The sequence below is a fragment of the Gorilla gorilla genome, chromosome 4 (genome assembly GCF_029281585.2).
Source record: "Gorilla gorilla gorilla isolate KB3781 chromosome 4, NHGRI_mGorGor1-v2.1_pri, whole genome shotgun sequence".
NCBI lineage: Eukaryota > Metazoa > Chordata > Mammalia > Primates > Hominidae > Gorilla > Gorilla gorilla.
In genome coordinates this window covers 62,380,760-62,401,427 of record NC_073228.2, presented here as the reverse complement: position 1 = coordinate 62,401,427, position 20,668 = coordinate 62,380,760, and the positions used below count along the sequence as shown (strand labels likewise).

Sequence of the window (20,668 nt, the reverse complement as noted above, 5' to 3'; positions counted from 1 at the left end):
GTTTTTAATTTTGATCAGCTTTAAGTTAGCAATTTTTTCTTATATGGCTTGTGCTGTTTTGTTTCTTACCTAAGAAATCTTTAAGAACCTGTTGTTTAATCCAAAGTAGAAAAGATTTACTCTCTATGTCTTCTCCCAGAAATTGTGTAGTTACATTTAGATCTATGATCCATTTTGAGTTAATTTGCATATATGGTGTGAGGTTTATAGTTTTTTTGTTTTTTTGCAATTTTATTTTTATTTTTTGGAGAAATGAGGTCTCACTGTGTTGTCCAGGCTGGTTTCGAACTCCTGGCCTCAAGTGATCCTCCGGCCTCGTTCTCCCAGAGTGCTGCAATTATAGGCATGAGGCATCATGCCTGGCCTTCTTTGTAGATATAGGTATAGATATATATCTGTCTATATCTATATATATCTTCACCAGGTGTGATGGCACACTCCTGTAGTCCCCGCTACTAGGGAGGCTGAGGCGGGGGTATCGCTTGAACCCAGGAGGTAGAGGTTGCAGTGAGCCAAGATGACACCACTGCACTCCAGCCTGGGTGACAGAGCAAGACCCTGCCTAAAAATATATATATATATATATATATATATATATTTATATATTTATATATTTATATATATATAGTATATATATTTATATATGTATTTTATATATATTTCTATATATATTCTATATATATATTTCTATATATTCTATATATATATTTCTATATATATTTTATATATTTATATTTTATATATATTTTATATATTATATATATATATATATTTCTGCAGGGCCCTATTGTGAGTTTGTTACACAACTTACTGCAACTTAAATTGTGCCACCACCACCCCCCACAATATGGCAAGCTAAATAGAAACTCAGTTATGCTAAGGCTGGTTGAGGGCATTATGCAAGATTAGCATGGAAAGGGCCCTTCATTTGGCACTCTGCTCCGTTCATTTTTGTCAGGTCACTTTCTTATCTTCACTGGGCTTTACTGCTCTAGCCTCACTTTCCTCAGCCTCCTGCAGCATCTTCGCTGTAAGCTACATCCCTTCCTCTCTGGATGAAGTCCTCTTCATCGACCAACTTTCTCACTTAGTTCTCTAAGATAGTGAGGATCTGTCTGCTTTCTTCTTGACCATTAGTGGATAGGAAAAAAATGCTCTGATTTTCTGTAACCATTTGTCACCAAGGCCATAAAGACATTGAACTAATTTCCTTATTGGAGTTCATTATTGGAAGTCTTGAGGAGTTTACACATTTATCTACAAAGTAAGTAGGCCAGCTCATTTGTCTTGGCTCATGTGTAATGATCTTTAATGCGTATTGAAAAATTACTATTCTCAAGTAAGGATAATGTATATCTCAGGTCATTTACAGTCTCAAAGTTTTTCAGTATACTTTAAAACAATCCTGCGAACAGATCTAGATTGAAGGAGACTAAAGAATCATGAACTCGAGGTGGCCCCGGGGCAGGCGCAGAGCTGGCAAGCACGTGGTGGGGCCCCTGAGGCGTGCAGAGGGTCACGCACCTGGGAGCCTGTTGCTGGCGTGGTCTGGGTGGGAGGTTCGGCGGCGGGAGGCAGTCTGTCGGTTGCAGGGCTGAAGAAGCAGTTCTACAAGGCGAGCCAGCTGGTCAGTGAGAAGGTCGGAGGGGCTGAGGGGACCAAGCTGGACGATGACTTCAAAGAGATGGAGATGTCATCAGCAAGGCGGTGACGGAAATGCTGGCAAGGACCATCAAGTACCTGCAGCCCAACCCAGCCTCTCAGGCTAAGCTGACCATGCTCAACACGGTGTGCAAGATCCAGGGCCAGGTGAAGAACCCCAGCTACCCGCAGTCGGAGGGGCTCCTGAGCGAGTGCCTGATCCACCACCAGAAGGAGCTGGGCAACGAGTCCAACTTCAGTGACGCACTGCTGGATGCCGGCAAGTCCATGAAGCACCTGGCAGAGATGAAGGACTCCCTGGACATAGAGGTCAAGCAGAAATTCATTGACCTCCTCCAGAACCTGTGTGAGAAAGACCTGAAGGGGATCCAGCACCACCTGCAGAAGCTGGAGGGCCGCCGCCTGGACTTTGACTAAAAGAAGCGGCAGGGCAAGATCCCCGATGAGGAGCTGCATCAGGCACTGGAGAAGTTTGAGGACTCCAAGGAGGTAGCAGAAACCAGCATGCACAACCTCCTGGAGACCGACATTGAGCAGGTGAGTCAACTCCGGGCCCTGGCGGAGGCGCAGCTGAACTACCACTGGCAGGCCATGCAGATCCTGGACGAGCTGGCAGAGAAGCTCAAGCGCAGGATGCGGGAAGCTTCCTCACGCCCCAAGCAGGAGTATAAGCCCAAGTTCCGGGAGCCCTTTGACCTCGGAGAGCCTGAGCAGTCCAACGGGGGCTTCCCCCGCACCACAGTCCCCAAGATTGCAGCTTCATCCCCTTTCCGATCTTCCGACAAGTCCATCCGGACTCCTAGCAGGAGCATGCCGCCCCTAGACCAGCCAAGCTGCAAGGTACTGTATGACTTCCAGCCTGAGAACCATGGGGAGCTGGGCTTCCATGAGGGCGATGTCTTCACGCTGATCAACCAGATCAACGAGAACTGGTACCAGGGCATGCTGGACAGCCAGTTGGGCTTCTTCCTGCTCAGCTACGTGGACGTGCTCGTGCCTCTGCCCAGTGACTCACTGGTGCCCCCGCCCCGCCCCTCCATCCACACAGGGTGGCACCCCCTGCCAGGTCTCCTGCCTTCCATGGGCTCCTGCTGCCAGGGCGGTGTCCAAGCCTGCGGGCGCCACCCAGGCCCGGGCCCTTGAGGTACTCCCTCAGCAGGGAGCCACACTTGGGTGGGAGGCTTATCTGGGTGGGTGGGGACGCTCGTTTACACTAGCGCTTACCCCTAACGGTGACGGCTCCCTTCCTCACTCCATGGCGCCGGCCTCCTCCCCGCTCCCCATCTCCTCACCCAGCTGGCCCAGACGGGGCAACACTAAGGTGCTCTCAGAAACACTAATGTTCCTCCAGGGCAGCCCCCACCTCTGTCCTGACCCCATGGCAGCCCAGCCCACAGCCTACCCTCGAGTTCCATGGCCTTAACAGGCTTGGATCAAGTGTCCCTGTGGGGTGGCTCAGAGACAGGACCCTGGTTTTAAATCCCCCCACAAGCCTGCTCCTGGCAATGAACCCTAGCCCCACTCCAGGGCCACAGTACCCCAGCCTCACACATGCACTCCTCCCCAAGGCCAGGGCAGAGGGCCTCACTGTTTCCCTGGCCTGCTGTCAGCTTGCAGCCAGGAGACAGAGGCCAGCTGGGATCTGCCCCACCTTCCCCCCGTACCGCTCCCCTCAACCAGGACAGAGAACATGGCCTCCTCTAGGGCCCTGCCTCCCAAGCCTTACCCTCACACACCAAGTACCTTTTCAGCTTTTTAACTGCCCCCAGCCAGGCCCACGGAAGCCTGTGTCACTCTGGCACAAGCTGCCACCACCAGCCACCTACACACCCCCCCAGCACACCTCGCACGGGACCACAGCCCCAGCCGTGCTGCTAAGGGCCAAGCACAAAGGCTCCAGTGAGCAAATGTTCAAGCCCCTGGTAGCCAGGCCTCCCCCTGCCGAGCCGCTGCCACCCCACCCTGTGGGAAGTGGCCCCAGCCATCTCCTCTAGACCACGGCAGGCAGCCCCGGGGTCCCCAGACCCCTGTCCAGGCCAGCATGTCTGCAGCCCCGACATCTGCTTCCTCTGTCGCCCAATCCAAAATCGATGAAATGGAGGGTCCTCTGGGCTGGGCCACATTCACATTCCTCTCCCCCTGAGGCCCAGCGAAGCCTCCGGACCCCAGGCTCTGCTCTGCACCCTCGTGATCAGCAGTACATGAAGGGCACAGACACCCTGGCAGAGATGAGCACACAGCCTTGGGCACGGTTCAGAGGAAACTGAAATGTATGCCCGAATTTTGTAAACAGAAGTGTTAAAGTTCTTTCTACAAAAAAAAAAAAAAAATCATGAACACAAAATGCAATGTCTGATATTTGATTGGATTCTGAATTTTTTAAGCCATGTTATGATTGGGACAATTGTGAAAATGTGTATATGGAATGCATAGTAAGCAATGATAATATTAAGTTCCATTGGGTGATGAGAGTCTTCTGGTTATGGAGGAGAATGCATTGGTTCTTAGGGGCTGCACAGTGAAGTATTTAATGGTAAAGGGTCATTATGTCTGCAACTGACTCTCAAATGGTTTGTCCATTAAATGTATAAACATACACACATGGAAAGGAAATGTGGCAAAGTATTAGCTACTGTTGATTCCAGATGAAAGTTATACAGGTGTTCGTTATACCATTTGAAAATGCTTCCTAGCCATCCTAAGCCTTAAAGGAAAAAAAGAAAATGTTTAAAATCAAAAGCTGGGGGCAGGAAAAGAATAACAAAACCTTTGGGCTCATGCCTGTAATCTCAGCACTTTGGGAGGCCAAGGAGAGGGGGTTGCTTGAGCTCAGGAGTTTGAGACCAGCCTGGGCAACATGGTGAAACCCCATCTCTACAAAAAATACAAAAATTGAGCCAGGTGCGGTGGCAGGCACCTGTAGTTCTAGCTACTCAGGAGGCTGAGGCGGGAGGATCACTTGAGCCCAGGAGACAAAGGCTGCAGTGAGCCGAGATTGCACCACTGCACTCAACCTGTGTAACAAAGCGAGACTCAGCCTCAAAACAAAAGAAACATCTTTGTGTCAGAGTTAAGGTTGCTATATAAGTAAAATGCTAGGTTATTGTTCTGGGTACATTCAATCTATATGAAGATCAGAGGCTTCTATTGGACCCAAAAGAATACGAGTCACTTGTGATTATTCCTCTGTAGGTTTGAAAGATGTATCAGGCCAACTTACTGGATGCAGTTTTAATTTAAAACTCTATACATCATACCCCCAAATCACAGACTTCATGTATCCATTGAATACTCTTCTGTTTCCACAGTCTTAATGTGGCCCTAACAAAGTCATCCTTTTAGAGGACTCAAAAGAGGCCCCCCCTACAACTTCTGTAATGTAATATTTATAGTAGTTAACATTTATTGATCACTCACTGTGTGCCAGACATTTTTCAGGTAGGGATTCATTTAATCCTCAAAACTCATTTGAGGTAGGTACTATTATAATGACAAGGCGAAGGAACAGAGATTAAGCAATTTGCCCAAATTTACGTTATTCACAGAGCTGGGATTTAAGCCTAGTCTGGCTGTGGAATCTGTATTCTTAATGACCATGCTATACTGCTTAAGATTAACCTTGAGAATTTATTCCAGTTACAGAGATTGTTTTTATTTCTCTGAAACTGCCCCCAAGAAGCCATAACAATAAATTAATCAATTATCTTGGTTATCTCTTTTGCCCAAATTTATATTTTGAAAAAAATTCAAACATGCCAGAAAGATGAAAGAATACTACAGAATCCAGTCAAAGATCAGGCACTGCATGTCATGTCTTCATTTCCTTTAATCTAAAACATGCCTCTACTTTTTTTGATCTTTCATGACATTGGCATTTTTTAAGAGTCAAAGATAGTTGTCTTGTAAGTTGTCCCACAATCTGGATTTCTCTGTTTCCACATGAGATTCAAGTTAAGCATCTTTGGGAAGAATACTGCATAGGTGACGTATCTTTCCTGCCTCGTGACCCCAGGTGGCTCATAATGCTAAGTTTGATCACTTGTTTAAGGTGATCTTCCAGATCTCTCCACTGTAGTTATTTTGCTGGGTGTGGTGGCTCACACTTGTAATCCCAGCACTTTGGAAGGCCGAGATGGGCAAATCACTTGAGTCCAGTTTTAGACCAGCCTGAACAACAAGGTGAAACCCTGTCTCTACTAAAAATAACAAAAATAAAAAACTAAAATTAGCTGGGGTGGTGGTGCAAGCCTATAGTCCCATCTACCTGGGGGGGCTGAATTTGGAGGGTCACTTGAGCCCAGGGGGGTCGATGCTGCAGTTAGCTATGATTTTGCCACTGTACTTCAGCCTAGGTGACAGAGTGAGACCTTGTCTCATAAAAAAATAAAAGATTACTTTTCCCTTTGGTAATTAATAAAAAATCTGTGGGGTGGTACTTTGAGATCAGTGAAGATCCTGTTCTCAAATGTCTTTTCACCCAACTGTCCATCAGTGATAATCTTTGTCTGAATCTATTTTTATTACATTGGTGGTTGCAAAGTGACACTTTTTAAAATTCTGTCATTCCTTCTACATTTATTAGCTAGCATTATTTCATTAAAGAACAACTCCCCCTCTTTTAAAATATCATTCTTCATGGATTTTTTATATATTATGTTGTAGCTTATTGTTGTTATTCTTTTGAATGCTCAAATTGTCCAGATTTGGCCAATGCAATCTCCGTTATTTTTTTTAACCCCATAATCCAGGTTAAGCTGAGCTATTTTTAATGCCCAGAGTAATTTCTAATACTTCCCACTCCCAACAGGAATTGAGAAAGGGCCTTCAGAAGTTGGTGGCTTATTCAGACTCTTCTTAGAAGTCTACCTTCTTCCTGTATACTTTCAGCCCAAAGCGAGACTTTTGAGTCGGGAAGAGATACCTCTGAATTTAAACTACTGATCAGTGTCACCCAATTCTAATCCCAACCACCTTTATTCTAGGCATACCATACTCACTGCCATGCTTACCCTTCAGTTGGGCACCTGTGTCCTCCTTCCCATTGGCCTTCTGGTTCCTACCCAAGTGTCCAGTCCACAGGTCTCAGTAACACCTCTGTGCCCAGCCCTGTGGTAGCATTGGCTGCCTCCTTTACCTACTCAAGTAACCGCTTTACCACTAATTTATTGTTTTGTGTTTTCATCTATAGGATCTTACCTAGCCATATGGTCTGCTGCCTCTGCCAATTTACAAATATCATTGAGGCTGTCCGCAAAACAGTCAAGCTGCATTGCAACACTGCATGTCTGACTAACAGCATACATTGTCGTGAGTCCAAATTGCCTGGTGATAAATTGTTACATTATTTTAAGTATTTGTTTTTAATTTTTTATTTTTAATTGATGAAATTTTAAGCTGATGATATAATTGTTTTATTTATTCAGTCAGATTTCAACTCCCTCAACTTCTGAATGACTCCCTTGCTGGGAGTCAGGTTGTCAGTTATTATTACAAAATTTAATAATGGAACAGTTGCATATGCATAAAGGACCAAGAGAAAGAAATGGGAAGGCTAGGGAATAACGTTAATATCCACACACTGTGTACTGTGCTCTCTGCTTGGTGCTTTGCCCCCAGTGATAATTTCTTCATATAGTGCAATGTAGTTTGTAAGCTGGTTTTATATCCATGAGGTCTCAAGTACTCTCTGCCTTTTAGGACAGATGTAGATCCGGTTTTGTTTTTGTTTTTGTTTTTACAGTTTTATAAGAGTAGAAGTGATGCTGTTTTATTTGAAGCCTGAGAGCTTCTGGTTCCATAACCAGAAATTGCTACCTGGCTCTTCTATTGGAATGGAGGGCTTTTCCATTCTTAGTCCATCCAACTCTGCACTTGCTCTGAATCTCAAACCTTTCTATTCGCAGAACAAATGCTCAAGTTTTTTCAAGAGTTTTTCTGTAGATTAGGTTTATTAGCACCAACTTCATGACTTCTAAAATGTGACTGCTTGAATACAGGTATCTACCAGTGATATGGGGTGGATAATTAATAATGCTTGGCTACTTCTATAAAGACAGTGTTGCTTATTTTTCAAAACTTTTTCTTTCTTTTTTTTTTTTTTTTTTTTTTTTTTTACCAATTATATTCTTCCCTTCTCCCCAAGAGGTGGGCAGAAAAGCATTGTTAATCTCCTTTTACAGGTGAGGAAAAACAAGATCAGAGGTGCTAAGTGCTGTAGCCTAGTGCCAGGTCTTCTGTCCCCAATTCTGGGTTCTCCCCAAGCCCATGTTTCTCCTTTCTCGCAATCTTTACTTCTTCCGCTGACCTTCAGCACCACCCAAAATACTTTTAATTCTGGAAAAGAAGCCCAGCTGCACACTGGCACACTTGACCTTCATGCAGTCAGAAGCTTTGGGTGGTTCCCCATCCAAAATATTAGAGATGAATGAAAGTGAAGTAGGCATCTGACAAGAGTCACTTTTTCCCTTCTGCATTTAGGACCTCAAGTAATGTTTATCCAGAAACTGCTACCATACCATAGATTCATTGTATATTTAACAACATAGGCATACAATCTGGCAAATTAAAAATCTAACCTACACCCTGAATCCCTGCCCAAATTTAAGAAAAGAACTAAGGTGGACACAGTGTTTTTTTCCATGTCGCATCTTCTGTGATGGGGCTATGATATGTGGGAGCAGAGAATGGGGTGGGTGGGTGGAGCACATGCCAGATGAGGATCTATCAGCAATGGGAGGGGGCATCCACTTTAGCATCTCCACCCTGCTCCTCTCAGAGGACCGCCTTTCACTGCATTCAGCTGCGATGGTAGCAAGAACACGGGCACACTGAGGATGAGGAGAGTGGGAGCCTTGTGCTCTCTCTGCATATGAGGCAGGACAGCACAGGGTATGGAGCAGTCTGCAGAGAGGCCAGTTCATCAGCTCATCAGGGAAGCACTTGTCTTCCACCTTGGGCTTTGACTGAGCACTGGGCAATTGGCCCCTGGGGATCAACGGAATAATCCTAAGCAGAGTTACTCTATGTCACACTATGGAATGTTCCAAGTAGGTGGCCATGTTTTCAAAAGATGTCTTTTCCTCCTTTCGTTGTTGCCATTTCATAGGTTTAGGTTTGGGTGTATGTTTCTCCTCTCTGAATGGCACTCGAATGTTTGCTGACTCTTACTCTGTGTGACTGGGGCATACAGCTATGGACTGAGTATGAAAGATGATCAAAGATATTTCATGATCAGAGCAGTCTCTTCTTTTCTGACAGCTGAAGAAGCATCTTTAGGGACTCCAGAAGGAGCGTTCATGAAGATGTTACAAGCTCGGAAGCAGCACATGAGCACTGAGCTGACTATTGAGTCAGAGGCGCCCTCAGACAGCAGTGGCATCAACTTGTCAGGCTTTGGGAGTGAGTAGCTAGACACCAATGACAAGAGTGATGTTAGCAGTGCACTAAGTTACATCTTGCCTTATCTCTCACTGGGAAATCTAGGTGCAGAATCAATATTGTTACCGTTCACTGAACAGCTATTTTCAAATGTACAAGATGGAGATAGGCTCCTGAGTATTTTGAAAAACAATAGAAAGAGCCCCTCACAGTCCAGCCTTCTAGGTAACAAATTTAAAAACCAAATATTTGAAAAAAAAATTAGAAACTGTGCAACCACAGGAAAACAGCCTGGCAAAGATTCAAAGTGTAGGCAAAAACCTGCAGAGAGTGAACAGAGTCCTCACGGGCCCAAGGAGCATCCAGGAAAGGCACTTCAAAGAGGTGGGAAAGCACAGCACTAGGAAAGAACAGGATGCCCAGGCATTTGTGGACAATGCTGCCAAAGGAAAAAGGCTTGAGGGTCCAGCCCCAAGGGAGCTGGAACAGCCTCACATAGTGCAGGGGCCTGAGAAGGTAGTGGGAAACACCATCTACACCAAGCCTTCATTCACCCAAGAGCATAAGGCAGCAGTCTCCTCTGTGCTGAAACCCTTCTCCATGGGCGTGCCTTCTGCCTCTAGCCCTGCAAAAGCCCTACCTCAGGTCAGAGACAGATCGAAAGACTTAGCCTGTACCATTTTAAATTTAGAAATGGCAATGGCTAGAGTGAAAAACATGAAGGCTGCTAAACCAATCGCACATTCCAGAAAAAAATACCGCTTTTATAAAACTCACTCCCGTGTGGCCCACAGAACACCCAAGGCCAAAAAGATTTGAAAGTTTAGAAAGGGCAGTTATCTCAACAGACCGATGCTTGCAAAGAGGCCGCTGTTCTCTGCAGCGAAGAGCCTCATAAATTCACAAGGGGTTTTTTCATCCTTAGGAGACCTGAGTCCTCAAGAAAACCCTCTTCTGGAAGTAGTTGCTCCTTCAGAACGTTTTATAGAAAACACTAGTGTAAAAGACACAACTAATGTAAAAGACACAAAAGAGATGTGTTCAAAGACACATCTCTGAAAACACAAACTATAATCATCCTCCTGAGGCAGTTTCCGCTGGGACTCCATTCAACTTAGAACCAACTGTTAAACAAACTGGGACAAAATGGGAATACAACAATGTGGGCATTGACTTGTCCCCTGAGCCCAAAAGCTTCAATTACCCATTGCTCTCGTCCCCAGGTGACCAGCTTGAAATTCAGCTAACCGAGCAGCTACGGTCCCTCATCCCCAACGAGGATGTGAGAAAGTTCATGTCTCATGTTATCCGGACCTTGAAAATGGAATGTTCAGAAACACATGTGCAAGGGAGCTGTGCCAAGCTCATGTCGCGAACAGGCCTCCTGATGAAGCTTCTCCGCGAGCAGCAGGAAGCAAAGGCGTTGAATGTAGAATGGGATACGGACCAACAAAAAAAAAATTATATTAATGAGAACATGGAACAGAATGAACAGAAAGAGCAGAAGTCAAGTGAGGTGAGGAGCACACAGAAACATGAGACCCAGATTCCCCATCATTTAGCATATGCCAGGAAAGTGCCCACATAGGAGAACCTGGGACTCCCAGGCCATAGCTTGTCTTGGCCATGTAACTTTGGCCATGACAGTGATCTCCCACTTTGCTCATGTAGACAGTGAAATAGATTAGGGCACAAGATGAACTGTAGTCCGGGGGTGGTAGCTCATGCCTGTAATCCCAGCACTTTGGGAGGCCGAGGTGGGTGGATCACTTGAGGTCAGGAGTTTAAGACCAGCTCGGCCAACATAGTGAAACCCTGTCTTCACAAAAAATACAAAAATTAGCTGCGTGTGGTGACACGTGCCTGTAGTCCCAGCTACTCAGGAGGCTGAGGTGGGAGGATCATGTGAGCCCAGGGAGGTCGAGTCAGTAGTGAACTGTGATCGCACCACTGTACTCCCGCCTGGGTGACAGAGTGAGATCCTGTCTCAAAAAAAATAAAAAGAACAAAAGAAGCTGTAAGCTACTCAACTGGAATACTGGGGTTTTGAAAATTTAGCTTCCATTCTCTGTCTCTTTTTTTTTAATTGTTCTTTCTTTTTTCTTTTTTTTTTTTTTTTAGCTCATGAAAGAAGTTCCAGGATATGACTATAAGAACAAACTCATCTTCGCAATATCTGTGACTGTAATACTAATAATTTTTATTATAATTTTTTGTCTTATAGAGGTAAGGACAATAATTAATTCAGGTTTTCAGAATACAATCCTGTGTTTGTGTGGATTCAGAATCCACAAACTGAAAACCAACGTCACTTTCCCACTTGACATTCTTCTTCTGTCATTTAAGGCTGAGGTGTGCTTTGTTCTTTTACTGCAATGTATATTCCAGGATTTTTAAAGGATCCTGGCTTCCAGGAGGTCTCTGTGAAACAAAACCAAGTTAATCCCACTAGACTATTTTAAGAAGTTAAGTTGATATAATAGCAAAATTTCTCCCACCCAAAACTATGTCAACAATTGGATGTACTCACTGAGTCACCCCTTACTCTGCCACTAATTTATTTCCTTGTTGCTTAAATGATGAGAGACATATAATCTCCAACCTCACGGAGTTGTCATCACCCTGGAGAGGAAGAAGACAGCCAAAAGAGAGAAGTATTGTCTTGTAGACTTACTAGATTCACATAGTATCATCCTTCTCCAGTGTGTAAAGTGTTGTCTAAATAGGTCCAGTTAAAGAACTACAGGGTAGCCATTTTTTAAAAAAAATTTTGGCCACGTTTTCAAATTCACAGGGGAGGGGGAATGTCTCATACTCCAGCCCTCCTGAGCCTAGGCCCTCTTTGAGATGTGTCACCATTTCTTGGACACCATATGAGACATTCCCCCTCGGATTAGAGATGCTCAACCTGCATCAACAAATCTAAAGCCTGCATCTGGCTACCCTGGGGCGAGTCCTGTTTACAGTGCCCATTCCTGGAGCTCGCCTCTTTTTGCCTTTTGTTTGATTATGTGATGTATTACTTTTCCCAGCAGGCCAGTGCTAGCATACTGGAAGAGGGATTTAATAAGCTGGCACCCTTGATGCTGTGCTCCTAATCCAACCTTATTTGCCTCATTGGCCATTTCCATTATGGTGGCAACCCTCCATTCCAGCCACAGCAGCCCCTCAGCGTCCCCCAGTCACACCGTCCCCATTGCTGCTTATCTGTGCCTTTGTCCATCTACAATGCCCTTATTTCACTCTGCCTGTGGGAGTCCTGTGAATCTCTCCAAAGCCAACTCAGTTCATCTTTCTGCTTGAAACCTTCCCTGAATAGGCCAGGTGCGGTGGCTCACGCCTGTAATCCCAGCACTTTGGGAGGCCAAGGCAGGTGGATCACAAGGTCAGGAGATCGAGACCATCCTGGCTAACACAGTGGAACCCCGTCTCTACTAAAAATGCAAAAAATTAGCTGGGTGTGGTGGCAGGCGTGTGTCGTCCCAGCTACTTGTGAGGCTGAAGCAGGAGAATGGCGTGAACCTGGGAGGTGGAGCATGCAGCCAGCCAAGATCAGGCTGCTGCACTCCAGCCTGGGGGACAGAGTGAGACTCTGCCTCAAAAAAAAAAAAAAAAAGAAAGAAAGAAACTTCCCTGAATATTCCAGCCCTCCTGAGCCTAGTCCCTTTGTGAGATTTGTCCCCATTTCTTGGACACCATATGAGAGACTTCAGAGGCTGAAGTGGGAGGATTGCTTGAGCCTGGGAGGTCGAGGATGCAGTGAGCTGTGGTCATACCACTGCACTCTAGCCTGGGCAACAGAGCGAGACCTTGTCTCAAAAACAGCCACCACCAAAAACTATCTTGGGATTTGAATAGGATTACCTTAAATTTGTGGATAAATTTGAGAATTGACATCTGTACAACATTCTAGAACATGGTATTTCATGTCATGAATTCATTTCGTGTTAATGTCTTTCAGAAGAGTTTTAGGGTTTCCATCATATAGATCTTACACATCTTTTGTTAGATAACAGATCTTTGTATCTTTGTTCCTAAATACTTCAGACATTTGTATTGCCATTGTAAATGGGATCTTTCTTCCATTTTCTAGTTAGTTATTGGTGGTACATCTGAAAAGCATCTGAGGTTTGTGTGCTGCTCTCTTGATTTTGTTTCTAGCCACCGTACTGAATTCTCATATTACTTCCAGTAAAATCTTAGTTGATTCTCTTAGGCTTCTTTGGCTAACATTTATTATTTTATATGTAAATAATGACAGTTTTGTCTCTTCCTTTTCAATACTTACACTCTTTCCTTCCTTTCCTTTCTTTTTTTTTTTCTTTCTCAGGGCCTTGTTGTCACCCAGACTGGAGAGCAATGGTGTGATCTAGCTCACTGTAACCTCAAACTCCTGGGCTTAAGGGATCCTCCTGCCTCAGCTTCCTGAGTGGCTGGGACTACAGGCAGGCAGTTAATTTTAAAACTTTTGTTGTAGAGACAAGATCTTGCTATGTTGCCCAGGCTGGTTTTCCTGCCACTTTAGAGCAGGTTTCCTTTTTTTCATACTTTTAAGAGTTTTTTATTAGGAATTGTCCATTGAATGTTAGCTAAAACAGTCAATAAAATGCGTTAAGTACCAGCTGCATGCAAGACCCTAAGTTAGATACAGTCAGCCCTCTTCATCAGCAGGTCCACATCTTCAGATTCAACTAGATAAGGCTGAATATTTGAAGAAAGAAACAATAAAAATACAATTAGAAAGTACAGTATAACAACTGTTGCCATTATACAATATCTATACATTTTATTAGTGATGACCTAAAGTACATGGGACCAGGCACGGTGACTCACACTTGTAATCCCAACACTTTGGGAGGCCAACCTGGGCAGCATAGTGAGACCTTGTCTTTAATAAAAATAAAAATAAAAAAATTAGCTAGTGTGGTGGTATGCACCTGTAGTCCCAGCTACTCAAGAGGCTGAGGTGGGCAGATCACTGGAGCCCAGGAGTTTGCGGCTGCAGTGAGCTGTGATTGTGACACTGCTCTCCAGCCTGAGTGACAGAGGGTGATCCTGTCTCTAAGTAAGTAAATAAATAAAGTATATGGGGGGGGGGTGTGTGTTGGTTATATGCAAACACTGCACCATTATACATAAGGGATTGAGCATCCACAGATTCTGGTATGGTGTGGGGGCGATATCCTAGAACCAGTCCTCTGCAAGGTAGCAAGGATGACTGAACTGTGGAAGAATCAAAGCACTGTTAAACAGCATACAATTCCTGTCTTCAAAAAAGTTATCTCATCGGGTAGATGAGACTTAAAATGAATAAAAGGAATGAATACACATTGGAGATAGTGGTTGTTGTGATAGATAACCTTAATTGTGTTTTCTTCCAAAACAGGTGAATTCACATAAAAGGGCATCAGAAAAATACAAAGACAACCCATCAATATCAGGAGGCTGAGCACGAGTTAAAGCATGTGGATGGCCTGGAGCCATGTTTTTAAAATTGTTATTAAATGTTGGTTTTTTACTTAAATCAATGAAAACTTTCTTTACTTTGTGGTTGTGTTCCTCAAAATGAGAATTTTTAACAATAATAAAAATAAAGCTTGTTAGATCATTTTTAATGGTAATAAATTGGTTACTGAAGATTTGACTAAAACTAGGCCAATCTAAGTAGAGTTCAAATGAAGTAGAAAGTCCATAGAGAACAGGCAAATAGGAAGTTGTGGAACCACAGACAGTAAAAGGAAAAAATTGGCCAGGCGCAATGGCTCATACCGGTAATCCCAGCACTTTGGGTGGCTGAAGTGGGTGGATCGCTTGAGCCCAGTTCAGGCAACATGACAAAACCCCCATCTCTACAAAAAAAATGGTCAACATGACAAAACCCCCAATGTCTACAAAAAAATACACAAAACACATGAGCCAGGGGTGGTGGTGTGCACTTGTAGTCCTAGCTACTTGGTAGGCTGAGGTGGGAGTATCGCTTGAACCTGGGAGGTGGAGGTTGCAGTAAGCTGAGGTTGAGCTGTTATACCCCAACCTGGGTGACAGTTGAAAGAGTGAGACCCTGTCTTAAAAAAAAAAAAAAAAAAAAAAAAAAGGAAGAAAGCAAAGAAAAAAAAATTTATTTTTGTGACAAGGTCTCTTTCTGTCTCCCAAGCTGGAGTGCAATGGCATAATCATAGCCCACTGCAGCCTCAAACTCCTGGGCTCAAGGCATCCTCCTGCCATAAAGGCCTCCCAAAGTGTTGGGATTACAGGCCTAAGCCGCTGTGAGGCTAGATTTTTTTTTTTTTTTTTTTTAAGCAAGGTTTGGCTCTGTCACCCAGGCTGGAGTGCAGTGGTGCAATCTTGGCTCACTGCAACCTCTGCCTCCCAGGCTCAAGTGATCCTCCTGCCTCAGCTTCTCAAGTAGGTGGAACTACAGGTACGTGCCACCAAGCCTGGCTAATTTTTGTATTTTTTGTAAAGAAGGGGTCTTGATACGTTGCCCAGGCTGGTCTTAAATTCCTGGGTTACAGTGATCCACCCACCTCGGCCTCCCAAAGTGCTGGGATTACAGGTGTGAGTCACCACGACTGGCCAAAAAAAGTTAAGTGTTAAAATCAAAAAGAAAATTCACCAAGCCATTTTGCATATTTTTCTGGAAAGATACAGATACATATATAGAGAGAGAGAGAGAAAGAGAGAGATCTGGACTGGACACCTTATACTATCAGTTGGGTATAACTTTGTTTCAGAAAGGACAAAGGGAACTGATTAGAGTTAAGGCACATATATGTGTGTATATATATATGTGTGTGTGTGTGTGTGTGTGTGTATTTTCCCAATTCCTCATACCACTCCTTTTTATTAATTTTTATTGAGATATAAGTTATACACCATAAATTCACCCTTTTAAATAAGTGCAGAATTTAGTGGGTTTTAGTATAGTATTCACAAGGCTGTACAGCCATCACCACTATTTAATTCCAGAATATTTTCATCACCCCAGAAAGCAGCCCCAGAATCACTGGCCCTGCTCCCCATTTTCTCTCCTATTTCCTGGCAAGTATTTACTTACTTCCTATGAATTTGCCCATCTGGGACATTTCATATAAATGAAATCATACAATACATGATTTCACTAAATAAGACTTTTGTGTGTGGCTTCAAACAATTTTTAAAAATTGAGGTAAAGTAGGCATAATATTTACAGTCTAACCACTGCCCCCTCTCCCCACCTATTTTTTGAGACAGGGTCTCACTCTGTCTTCCTGGCTGGAGTGCAGTGGTGTGATCATGACTCACTGCAACCTCAACCTCCCCGGGGCTCAGGTGATCCTCCCACCTCAGTCTCGCAAGTAACTGGCACCTCAGGCACACACCACCAAACCTGGCCAATTTTTGCATTGTTTGTAGAGACAGGATTTCGCTATGTTGCCCAGGCTGGTCTTGAACTCCTGGACTCAAGTGATCCTCCCACCTCAGCCTCCCAAAGTGCTGGTATTACCGGCATGAGCTACCACACCTGGCTGTCTCTAACCAGTTTTAAGTGTACAATTCAGTAGTGTTAAGTATATTCACACTGTTGTAAAACAAATCTCCAGAACTTTTTCATCTTCCCAAATTGAAACTCTGTACCTATTAAACACTAATTCCCCATTCTCTCCTCCCAGCCCATGGTAACCACCCTTCTACTTTCTGTCTTTATGAATCTGACCACTCTAAGTACCTCATATGAGAGGAATCACACAGTATTTGTCCTTTGGTGACTGGCTTATTTCACTTAGCATAATGCCCTCAAGGGTTCTCCATGTTGTAACATGCGTCAGAAATTCATTCAAGGCTGAATAATATATCCGTTATATAGATCAATCACATTTGAGCTATCCATTCATCAGTTAATGCACGTGTAGGTTGTTTCCACCTTTTGGTCATTGAGAATAATGCTGCTGTATACATACGTGTATGCGTTTCTGCATGACTATTTGTTTGCAATTCTTTTGACTATGTATGTCTCGGCTCACTGCAACCTCCGCTTCCCGGGTTCAAGCGATTCTCCTGCCTCAGCCTCTCGAGTAGCTGGGATTAGAGGCACCTGCCACCACACCCGGCTAATCTTTGTATTATTAGTAGAGACGGGGTTTCACCATGTTGGCCAGGCTGGTCTCAAACTCCTGACCTCAGGTGATCCACCCACCTCAGCCTCCAAAAGTGCTGGGATTAGAAGTATGAGCCACCACACCTGGCCATGAATTTGGTCCAGTGTCTGAACTTCACCTCTAGAGTCCCTTCCAGCCTCCTACCTCACTCCCACCTTGGCCTCCTGAGTAGCTGGGACAACAGGCTTGCGCCACCATTAACCAGCTAATTAAAAAAGTTTTTTTCTTTGTAAATATGGGGTCTCCCCATGTTTCCCAGACTCCAAACCTATTTCCTAACCTTTATCATTATCTGCTTCTGTGGGATGTGAATGGAAGTGAGGTGTGCTACATTCAGGCTTTTAACACCTCCCACCTGCACCTTCTAATTCTTCCTTTGCATCTTCTGGCTGGATAAAGAGGGTCTTGTGGGGCCTCTGAGTCACTGGAAGAAGGTGAAGCCACAATATAGCTGGAGTCTGGTTCCCAGGTGCAGCAGTGTGATGTCAGTGAGAAAGTAGCCTTTAGTGCATTAAGCCACTGGGATCTACAGGTTGCTCGTAGATCAACCACGTCTGCAGACGTGGGGGCACCACCATGCTCAGCTAATTTGTTATATGTTTATGTAGAGATGGGGTCTTGCTATGTTGCCCAGGCTGGTCTCAAACTTCTGGGCTTAAGTGATCGTCCCATCTCAGCCTCCCAAGTAGCTGGGACTGCAGGCGCATGCTACCATACCCAGCTAATTTTTAATATTTTTTTCTGTAGAGATGGAGTCTTGCTATATTGCCCAGGCCAGTCTCGAACTCTTGGGCTCAAGCAATCCTCCTGTCTCAGCCTCCCAAAGTGCTGGGATTATAGGTGCAAGCCACCACGCCCAACCAGTTGCTTAATTATAACAGCTCTCGGAGGTAAGTTCCATTGTTAGCCCCAATCTTATTTATTTAGATGGAGTCTCACTCTGTTGCCCAGGCTGGAGTGCAGTGGCATGATCCCAGCTCACTGCAACCTTCGCCTCCTGGGTTCAAGTGATTCTCTTGCCTCTGCCTCCTGAGTAGCTGGGATAACGGGCACAGGCCACCATGATTGGCTCATTTTTTTTTTGTATTTTTAGTAGAGACAGGGTTTCACCACATTGGCCAGGTTGATTTTGAATTCCTGACCTCAAATGATCTGCCCACCTCGGCCTCCCACAGCCCTGATCTTTAAATGAGGAAATTGAGGTGCAGAGAGGGTCGGCCACTCGCCAAATGGGAAAAGCTAGAATTCTAACCCAGACCATTTGCCTTCAAAACCTACCCTGACCACCACAGTAACCTGTGATAAGGTGCAACTCAGAGTAAATAACCTCCTCTCTGGGCCCTGATGTCTCTCTACCTACAATGGGTTTCCTGTTCCTGTGTGGGGAGGGAGGTGCAACACCAGCCCCCGAGCTTTGAGCCTTGCCTCGTCCTCCCTGTATATTAAGGAGTGCTCAGATGTGGCTGTAGCTGCACCTCTTTCTCCAAGATGGAGCCCACCCAGAGATGCTGTGTGCAAAAGGCTTGACTCACAGCTGGCGCATAATAAGCCTTCAATAAATGTCTGAAATTATTATTATCGATGGTGTCACGGTGCTGGCTGAAAGGCAGCATAGCTCAGGAGTTAACCAGACGGTCTGGGTTCAAATCCCATCTCTACCATGTAATAGCTGTGTGACCTTGGGTAAGTTACTCAACCTCTCTGTTCCCCCGTCTATAAAATGGGGGAAATGACACTATCTATTTTATAGACCTATTGCAAGGATTAGCATAGAAAATGCCTCAACCGTGCCTGCCACTGATGTCAGGTTTTATTATTGCTGTAACACTTTCCCCTATTCAGAGTTTCATCTCCTAGATCCCCGGGCACGGCAACAGCTGGCTTTCAGATCAGGGCCTCCCTGGGAGGTTTTAGTCTCAGCACAAGTCACCTGCCTTCCCCCTCTCTGGCTCCCAGCAGCCCCATCCTTCCCCCAGTCTTGGCCCGGGTTCCAGCACCGTCTCCTCCCCTCCCCTTTGCCCCTCAGCCCCAGGGTGACCAAAGCCTCTGCCTCGTGGGACGGCTTTCTAGCACTTTCCTCCTTTCAAGAGATTGACTGCGGCTTTCTAGCACTTTCCTCCTTTCAAGAGATTGACTGCAATTTCTATAGTAACATCACATTAGCGAGAAATTAATGTCCTCATTAAGATAGCAATTAGGCACATTAGCATGGCAATAAAAGAGAAGCTTATGAAATAATTGCTGGTTCCAAAATGCCTTTAATTTAGTATTTTATATTGTGCCATGTTATTAATTTTTTTCCCTCGGCAGAAGATAATAAGAGAAATGTTTGAATTGTGGGGAGGTTTAAAATGAAAAAATTTTTTGAGAAGGAAAGCAATGTTGATACCTGTACACAGACGATCTGTCTTCTCCCCAAAACCTCACTGGTCCTGAGTCCATAGGGTGACTCCATGGGGTGTCAGAAGAGGGACAGCATTGATGGGTAGGGGGCCAGGCCATGTCCTGGGACTTTTGGCCAGGCTTGGCATCCAGCGGAGATTGAAGTGGAACAGCCTTTGATCCTAGAAGCAGGAGAAATGGTGCCATGTTTCTTTGCCCTAAACAACAAATACTTGTTGGTTTGGGATTTTTCCCCCAATAGGCTCCATCTCCTGAATTCAAATTCTTTCAGCAAATGTTTCCTTGGTACCCTGTGGCTCTGACTCTGCTGTTGAGGGCTTTCCAGATTGTTGGAGACGACAGATGTATAAATGGGAAAATGCCATGATAAACTGGGAATGCAGTATTTTGCAACTTGTAATGAAATCATGGCTCTAGGCCGGGCACTGCGGCTCACGCCTGTAATCCCAGAACTTTGGGAGGGCAAGGTGGGAGGATAGCTTGAGGCCAGGAGTTCGAGATCAGTCTGGGAAACATAATGAGAGCACCCCCCCCCAACCCCGTCTCTTAAAAAAAAGAAAAAGAAAAGAAAGAAAGAAATCATGGATCTAGGACATGATTAGCCATGGGTAGTAAAATCATTAGGGGAAAGGTGGATGAGGAATGGTTTTGTGTGGCCGGGCACAGTGGCTCACACCTGTAATTCCAACACTTTGGGAGGCTCAGGCAGGCGGATCACCCGAGGTCAAGAGTTCGAGACTAGCCTGGCCAACATGGTGAAACCCCATCTCTACTAAAAATACAAAAATTAGCCCGCTGTGGTGGCAGGTGCCTGTAATTCCAACTACTCGAGAGGCTGAGGCAGGAGAATTGCTGGAACCTGGGAGGCAGGGGTTGCAGCGAGTCAAGATCGCGCCACTGCACTCCAGCCTGGGTGACAGAACAAGACTCTGTCTCAAAAAAAAAAAAAAAAGAAAAGAAAAAAAAAGGAATGTTTTAGGGGAGGCCTGTTCTGCTCCCATCTGAGCCCTGGGTCAACTTTAGCGTCCTAGGCTGGACATGATGTGGCTCCCATTGGGAGCAGTAGTAGGTTGGTGAGGGCCTGGAAG

The 20,668-nt window shown here is 44.9% G+C and overlaps 1 protein-coding gene and 1 pseudogene across 1 annotated transcript in view; both read left to right on the top strand.

Moving 5' to 3' along the window:
• The window catches only part of LOC101143223 (leucine-rich repeat-containing protein 37B), a 32,475-nt gene extending 17,811 nt beyond the window's left edge, over positions 1-14,664 (top strand). The window contains 5 exon segments of the mRNA XM_055388591.2: positions 6,851-6,969; positions 8,920-9,060; positions 10,263-10,555; positions 11,161-11,265; positions 14,426-14,664. Of these exon segments, the coding sequence (XP_055244566.2) occupies positions 6,851-6,969; positions 8,920-9,060; positions 10,263-10,555; positions 11,161-11,265; positions 14,426-14,488 (721 nt within the window). The 3' untranslated portion in view covers positions 14,489-14,664.
• Positions 1,302-6,835, top strand: LOC109026923 (endophilin-A2-like; annotated as a pseudogene).
• Positions 14,665-20,668: the final 6,004 nt, after the last annotated feature.